This window comes from Pundamilia nyererei, unplaced genomic scaffold (genome assembly GCF_000239375.1).
Source record: "Pundamilia nyererei isolate P.nyererei 1_Seehausen unplaced genomic scaffold, PunNye1.0 scaffold00394, whole genome shotgun sequence".
Lineage (NCBI taxonomy): Eukaryota > Metazoa > Chordata > Actinopteri > Cichliformes > Cichlidae > Pundamilia > Pundamilia nyererei.
The window spans coordinates 86,313-94,352 of record NW_005187795.1 but is presented as its reverse complement, the minus strand read 5'-3'; the positions used below and the strand labels follow the sequence as shown (position 1 = coordinate 94,352).

Genomic DNA, 8,040 nt, shown 5'->3' with positions numbered 1-8,040 from the left:
CACACACACATTCACACACTGGTGATGGCAGCTACATTGTAGCCACAGTCACCCTGGGGCGCACTGACAGAGGCGACGCTGCCGGACACTGGTGCCACCGGGACCTCTGACCACCACCAGTAGGCAACGGGTGAAGTGTCTTGCCCAAGGACACAACGACCGAGACTGTCCACTGGTGATGGCAGCTACATTGTAGCCACAGCCACCCTGGGGCGCACTGACAGAGGCGAGGCTGCCGGACACTGGCGCCACCGGGCTGTTGGGTCAGTACAGTGAAAGACGTCCACAGCTCACAGGTGAGTGGACAGGTGTAGGAGTCAGTGATGCTGGGAGAATGGTTCACGTTCTTCAGGTTTATTAGAAATGATGAATTGTTACATCTGATCTCTTTTCCTGTTTACAGATTTCATCATGTGTCACATGTTCTGACATCACAGCAGGACTATAAAAGACTCTGTGGGCTACAGCGTGTCAGTCCACGCTGGTCCAGGTGAGTGGACATCACTTGTTGCTCGGGGCGACGGGGTTCCAGGGCTGTTTCCGCAGTGCGCCGTCTTTATCTTTCTTCTCCAGAGGCTTCATGTGGCAGGCCAGGACCAGGTCTCTGAGGGGCATATAAACCACACCCAGCTGTGAGAAAAACCTTTAAAGCATCACTGACCAGGGCCCTGCTGGACTCAGCAGGCCTCGCCAACCAAAGCTCAAAATCTCCTGGAACTCATCCAAAGACCCTGGAAATGCTTTGAAAGAGGTCCAGGCCTCTCCAGGAGCCGCCTACCTGAACTGGTCGTAGGACGCTCTCTGGCAGACGGCTCTCAGCTTGGCGTCGTTCTCACGCTGATGTCGCCGCTCAGACTCGACTGCCACCTGCAGCTCTCTCTCCAATGCAGAGAAGTCGATGACGTCACACTGTGACATTGCCATCTCCTGATGATGTCTCACAGCTTCTTGACTTCCTGTAAGTCACGGACTGAACTTCCTGTTTAAGTACTGAGATCATCAGAAATGCAGAAAAATAAAAGTGAGCCTAAGATCACTTCTGATGGAATTCTAATAAGAAAGCAGATAGGTCACATAAAGCCCTCCTCCCTCTGCTGCAGCTCACACCACGGTGCAAACAGCGGTGACATCACAACGTGGCATCACATCAGCTACACCGATCTAATAGTGTACACGGTTATTGGTCACGTGACCTCACAGCTGCTAACTAAAGCAGCTTTGATCCAGCGGAAGTTGAAAACACGACCGGGTCCTGAACGCAGCTCGAGTCTGTCGTCAGTGCTCACCTGTAACAGCCTGAATCCTCTCTGTGTTCACCTAAACTCAGGCGCTCTCACTCCCTCCGTGAACTCTCTCGTCTCTGATCGAAAACAAACCGTTTCCATGACGACGCGCCGCTCGTGTCTTCTTCTCCTCTTCTCTGAGCGATGTCAGCTCGCTGCTGCCGCCTGTGGCCGCTGGCGGAACTGCAGGGCTGGGATCCGCCTGTACAAAACAGAACAGAATAGCGCGCCACACCATCTGTGCTGGAATAAAATATAAATATTAAACAGGAGAGATATTTTAAAAAATAAATAAAAGAAAGACATGATGATTGTGATCCGGACGAATCTGGACAGGATCAGGATCACCGTGATCACACAGTGACTTATAAACCAAACAGGAAGCCATAACGAAGCCTCCACTGTTTCCACACTTTCTACTTCAGTAATATTAGCTGATAAGGTAATATTTCTATACAACATCTCATAGGTTTATGTATTTTATATGTCATATATAGTGTATATGTAGCACACAATCGTAAAGAAATGAAACATGCAGTCAACTGAGCCTTGTGGCACAATTCATTGTAAGAAGTTACGAACTAAGAATGTTAAAGGCGATCACATTAGACAAGATGAAGGTGTTCGCGTTGCAGGTCGAGCTCAGTGCCGTGAACAGGAAGAGAAATGCTGGTGTTTGCTTATTCTGCAGCTTCTCTCGTCTCTGGTTTTTGTGGTGGTGCAGTTTTTATTTCAGGCAGTATGTTATGAGGAAGGAGCTGATGAAGTATTCCATTAATCACAGTTAACATCACACCTGAAATATTTCATTAAGAATCTTTTATTGTGTGTGAAGTTTGGCGCCCCCTGCAGCCCAGATAAATCCACTGCACCTGGATCAGAACGATAGCATAGAATAACTTTATTTTCCATATCGATGGAAATTTGTTTCCAGTTCATCAACGGATCAATCGAGTCACTTCATATCAACGCATATTTACACATGTATGTACATATGTACATATACAAAACTTCAGCGCAACAATACACATCCCAGCATCTCGTTATTCAGCACACTGACTGATGTTGGCATAAAGAACCTTTTTACTAACTAGAGTCGTCCTAACGCTGTCCTGAGCAGAGGTGGACAGTAACAGCTCTGATGCTCTGCAGGTGGACAAGTCTGTGCTGGAGAAGGTGGGGAGGCACGACCTGGTTGAGAGTCTGGAATGCATGGGCAACAACACAGGTGAACCCACAGCACAGGAGCAGCTCAGCTCTTCCTGGCCTGATTTAATCTGATAATTTAAATCTGAAAGTTTCTTTGTTTTCAGAGAGTTTTCCACTGCAGGAAGCAGGAAGTCTTTTATATCCTGGGTGGGATGTTATCGGGTCAGCACTTTAAGCTGATGCCTTCTTAACGAAGACTGAGATCTGAATGAGATGACTCCTTCCTTAAATTGTTCCTATGAAGTAAAACAGGTCAAAGATTTGATATCCACCTTTCTTGTTGATGCACTAACATGAACAAACATTTGTACTCAAGAGTTTTTTAGTGAATATTTTCCTGAAAAGTAAAATCTGCTGCAGACTGATCAGGATTCACAGCTCAGGTGTTTTGTGTCGTTTTTGTAAGCGCTCAGAGAAGAAGAAGAACCTGTTCACATATTTCTGAAGCACAAGAATGAAACAGCTGCTGATCATGATGTGAAAGCTTCTGACGAGTCTTATTTTACACCCTCAGGTCCAATGCAGCTCGACAATCCACATCACCGTCTCAGCTGAAACCGCAGAAGATGAGCATCGTCCGACGAGCAGCTGGTACCATGGTAACAGTTTACCATGATCACATCTCCCAAATAACACAAAGAGGCGATACAGCATGTATGACACACAGTTTCACAGCAAAGGATCTGAAAACCTGAGATTTCTAACTGCTCTTGTCTTTTATTCGTGTTTATTCAGCGGCTGTTAGCCAATGAAATCACATTATGCAAATAAACTGGGACAGCGGCTACTGACTACGGACAACACAATGCGAACAAAGTTACTAACAGGCAGCTAGCTGGGCTAATGCAACTTGCTGATGGAAGCTTTGCTAGCTTGCACTGTGATTGGTCATTTTTGTTATGATGCCAGGAACGCCAGTAACCAAGCGTGGAGCAGCACATCTGTGAGTCCTCCCACCAAAGCTTCAGCTCTTTGTTGACCTTTGATGATTCACACTTTGGCTTGTCGAGGCTTTAGCAGCCATCTTTGCAGGTTATACAGTATTTCTGTCTGGGGTTGGGGTTTTAGTCCTTTGGTGAATTTGTGTTAAATAAAGAGTTTGATGTGTTTGATTTCTGGGTGTGTTGAAGAGAAGCAGACCCAGCAGGACACCGTCATACACGACAGTTTATTTCAAACTAAAGTCAGGAAAATGCCCTCTTGTACAGAAAGGAATATGAAAGGAATATCTTCCCTAACAAAGTAACTTAGTTCTGCATCTGTAGTGCATAGAAACTCACTGCTATAAAAACATACATAACTATTTACAACAGTAAGAACTGTCCTGTAAAATCCACCCCTGGCCGCATGTAGTTTTAAATCCTTTGTTCTGTGTTCAGTGGAGCCTCCTTTCACTCAGATCTACAGTTTAACAGTCGATAAAGCTTCTGCCTCTCGTTCGGAGTCGAGCGTTTCACATGCGTTTTCTATAATGTTCCATCTGCTGATGAAGCTCCATATTTATGATCATCACATCATAAAGTCTAGAGTTTGATCCAGTGTTTAATACGTTGCATGTTTTATTTAACTTAAACATACTCATGGTATCAACACTGATGTAGAAAATTATTTTGCCGTGTGAATCTGTTTCCCAGCATCAGTGAATGCAGCGCAGAGTGGTGGCTGCTCTGGTAGATATACCTGAACAGGTGGATGGAGATTCTCAGGATCACATGTGCAGCTGCTCTCCACAGTCTGCCAGGGAGACTCTGTACACCCTCTTTGGGTTGGTGTGACTTTCTGGTTCACAGAAAGTCACACCAAGTCATACCTTGAAGGTAAATTTCCAGTCATCTGCAGAGGAGGGTCTGAAAATTTAAAAATACTTCGAAGGATCGTGTCTGTACAGTGAAGAAGCACAGGATCCTGAGACGGTGCCATTCAATCAGGATGCTGTTTGTTCTGCTGTGTTTTAGCTCATTTAAGGCGTGATGCTGAGATGCCGACATGATATACTCAACATTTACATTTTATATATATGAAATTTATAAAAAGGGTTTTTGGGTCTAGGCAACACAGCCAGCAGGTCCTGGGTCAAAGTTTAACATCCACAGAGTGAAAAAACAAAACAATAAGGCAACAGAAGATGAGTTCAGAGTTCCACGAGTTTCTCAAAGGGTCCTGAACCAGTCTGGTTTACTGTGAGGCATTCAGAGGTTTAACAGGACATTCACCACTTTGGTATTTTGTCTTGAAGGAGAAACAAACATGCTGGTTTCAAACCTGTCCTGGAGGTTTACCCAGGATCAGTTCCTGTGTTTCGGTCCAGAGAGCTACAAGTCTGGCAAACGATGTCGTTGTCACATGTTTGATGGTTTTAAGGTGCCAATAAAACGTCAGGTTGGGTCTGCTCCTTTTAAAGAGGAGTGAAGAGGTTTCAGAGCCAACCCTCGGTATCAGGTGGTCCTCTCAGATTCCCACATTTGGCTCCTGGGTCAGAGAGGAGGGGGTGTGTAGGTCCAATGTCCTCGAGGGTGTTGGAAGACTCGCGTCCTCTGAGGGTTCTCGCAGGACGCAGAGTAAATTCCAGGAGTTTCCTTTTAGCTCTCTGAGAAAACAGTCGGGAACTCGTTGAGCAAGAGCTCCACAATCCGGCTCTGGAACACCATATGAATCGTCATATTTGCCGACTCAGTCTCGGGGCTAAGCAGTGTGGGTCCGAACACGATGGCGATACTCTGAACCGACATCCTGTTAGAGTCCTTGTGTTCGATCACCCTGGAGAGGCACAGACAGATACACGTTGTTTCCAAAGCAGACCTAATCACCTTCATGCTCTGCCGCTTCATTTTTACTTGCAGACTAATTTTATTTTAGCTGACTGATTATTTGGGAGTTACAGATCTATTTCACCATTGCCATGATCCAGTGCATTCTACACCCTTACCCAGTGTGTAACTGGGACTGTTAGGGGTTATCTGGCAGAGAGCAGGCTGGCCGAGTTAGCAGTGTTTTGGGCACTGCTCACTCCGCTGTCTGTCTGCACTGGTTCATAAAGCCTCGGAGCAAACTCACTTTCGCAGGTGTCTGAACAGCAGCTCCATGGTGTTGTGGTTCGGTAGAGGAAGAGTCTGCACCAGATCCTTCATGTAGGACACCCTCAGGTTGTAGTCTGGGACTTCTGCAAACACACACACAGCTAAGGTTCTGTACTACAACAGTTTAGAGGCATGACGGCACTTTTCGGTGTATCGCTCATCACAAACGTGTGCTGGGATTATTGCGATCTCGTTACTTTGTGTTTCTCTGTGGTCACCGTGACACCAGGAGACCTGACTGGAAGAGTCGACTGCTCGGTCAACCTCTGCACATTTACAACTTATCAGATGTAGTCGTGCAGAAGAATTATGGAAGGAGCAATTCATCGGAAGGACTGTAGATTTTGACCAGTAAATTGAGTAATCTGATATTCTCGCAAAAGAGTTTATCAATGCAATGACCCCAGAGAGATTGGATTGTGAGTTTTGGAGAAAAAGTAACACATCATAAGTTAAGATAAGATAACCTTTATTAGTCCCACACGAGCTGATGTTCCGGGAGTGTCATTATAGTCTAAATATAGAGTCCACTCTTTTTAAAAATATTTAATAAAGTCTTCATCTTTAAGCAGTGATGTATTAAATCTCCAGATGTGTTCAGCTGTTCGAGTTTGCAAATATTTAATGCAGGCTAATGTTATTAGTGCTGGAAAGCCAAGAGTTTGCACAAAAACGTAAGTGAACATGAGAAAATTGTTAATGATAATTTAAGAATGCTGTCTGCTTCATTCAAAGGAATATGAGCTTCAGCACAACGAGCTGTAAGAGTAAGAAAAGTTTACTAACTGGAGTCAGAACATTGTCTCCAGTTCTCTTCAGTTTGTGTCCTGATGTCATGTTAAATGACTGTGTGGGTGATGTTCTTAATCATTACTTAGAGTTTGTGCTGTTATGGAGCCCAGTGTGATATTTTGTTTAACCCTAAAAAGAGTTATTGCGATTGCTTTAACTACAGAGGATCTTTTTATTTAGCAGACCTGGAGTGGTGAGATCCTTGGGTCATATCTAGAAAAGTGATCTTGGCGATGATGATGATGATGATGATGTGATGCGCAGTGCTGTAAGTTGTGTCGGTTCTTAACTTTGACTTGTGTTCAGATGATGTTAAAGTGGCCCTTTTTCCAGCCTGCTGTACATCCGGCTACGCTTGTGGTGTCGTTAGAGTAAAATCATAATGTAAAAACTGCAGGATTGTCAGGATGCATATAGAGATGGAGATCTGCAAGTAATGTCCCAGGTTTTCCTGCTTCACTGAGGAACTGTGTGTGTGCAAATGTATGCGCCGTTCCAATGAGTCTAGAAAGAGTGAAAACAGTTGGATTTACATTGTTGCTCAATCACAGCTGCCTGATGTTTGATGTTCGATGATCGATGTGAGTCTGTGTGAGTGAAAGACAGAGCGAGCGACAGATTTTGTGTTATAAGCTTCATGTTATGGACGCACAGTGTGAGCACTCAGGTCGCATCAGAGCATCAGGCCGTATAGTGTGAGACCTGCATCGTGACCTACGAACTTCTCACCCCTGCGAGTCAATCGTGCAGTTTGAGCAGGAGCTGAATAACCCGACTGAAAAAAAAAGTGTATGCCCAGCTTTACCCTCCTTCAGGTAAGAGCTGGGTTAAAGACATAAGATAAAAACACGAGTAGACCAGGGCTACTGCAGGTCTGGTACAGTGTGTGACATTTCCTTTGCTGTGTATTAACATGTATGTGTCAAACAGCGTGTGTACTGACGGATGGCGGCGATGAACTTTTCGAAGACGCTGAAGGGAAACAGCGGCTCTGGAAGCTCCCGCAGGAAAAGCTTGAGAGCGCCGGTGATCACGTGAATCTCCTCCCACTGTCCGTCCTCCAGGTCCAAGTGCTCCTCTGCAGAAACAGAGGACAGCTTCAGTCTTCTGAAACCAAACTTTAGATCAAACAGACTTTGGGTTCAGATCCATCTGTTAGACGCGAACAGCTTCGTGTTGCTGCCGCAGGTCTGAACGATCCATCAGACCGTTTGAATCCAGGGAGAAATCACGTGACCGTTACCGAACATGAACTGAGTCAGCGACGCATTACCGTGGTCGGCTTTGTGTCGTAGTTTCTGGATCACGGCTAGGTTTCCGTTCACTCTGTAGATCCCGTCTACGTCCAGACCTGAACACAGCGAGTGAAGCCAGTTAGTAGACAAACACCTCTGTCCAGTTCATCAGTCGCTGGGTTACACCTTTAAGAATTGTTTCATTTCCACCTTAGACAAAAACAACATCTGAATTCTGTCGCACAACACTTCACCATAAATCCCTGTTTCAGTGCTGTACGGCTGCAACATCATGTTAGATTCAGTACGACTACAAATCCAAGCTAATGAGCGAAATTGACCCACCTTCAACCATTAAATCACAACACGATGTGAGCCTTAACACACACACACACACACACACACACACACACACACACACACACACACACACACACACACACA

The 8,040-nt window shown here is 45.2% G+C and overlaps 2 protein-coding genes across 3 annotated transcripts in view; both read right to left on the bottom strand.

Annotated features, from left to right (window-relative positions):
- Positions 1 to 338: 338 nt before the first annotated feature.
- On the bottom strand, positions 339 to 1,421 carry dnaaf19 (dynein axonemal assembly factor 19). The gene is made up of 3 exons (XM_005752999.1): positions 1,287 to 1,421; positions 779 to 990; positions 339 to 604 (listed from the first exon to the last, which is right to left on the bottom strand). The coding sequence occupies exons 2-3, from the start codon at positions 922 to 924 to the stop codon at positions 502 to 504; spliced, it is 249 nt and encodes an 82-aa protein (XP_005753056.1). The 5' UTR covers positions 925 to 990; positions 1,287 to 1,421; the 3' UTR covers positions 339 to 501.
- Positions 1,422 to 3,189: 1,768 nt separating this feature from the next.
- The window catches only part of LOC102202384 (rho GTPase-activating protein 12-like), a 37,103-nt gene continuing 32,252 nt past the window's right edge, over positions 3,190 to 8,040 (bottom strand). For both annotated transcript variants that reach the window (XM_005753000.1, XM_005753001.1), the window contains 4 exons: positions 7,635 to 7,712; positions 7,305 to 7,439; positions 5,547 to 5,652; positions 3,190 to 5,249 (listed from right to left, as the gene is read on the bottom strand). In XM_005753000.1, the coding sequence (XP_005753057.1) occupies positions 5,072 to 5,249; positions 5,547 to 5,652; positions 7,305 to 7,439; positions 7,635 to 7,712 (497 nt within the window). In that variant the 3' untranslated portion in view covers positions 3,190 to 5,071. The remainder of the gene's footprint in view (positions 5,250 to 5,546; positions 5,653 to 7,304; positions 7,440 to 7,634; positions 7,713 to 8,040) is intronic.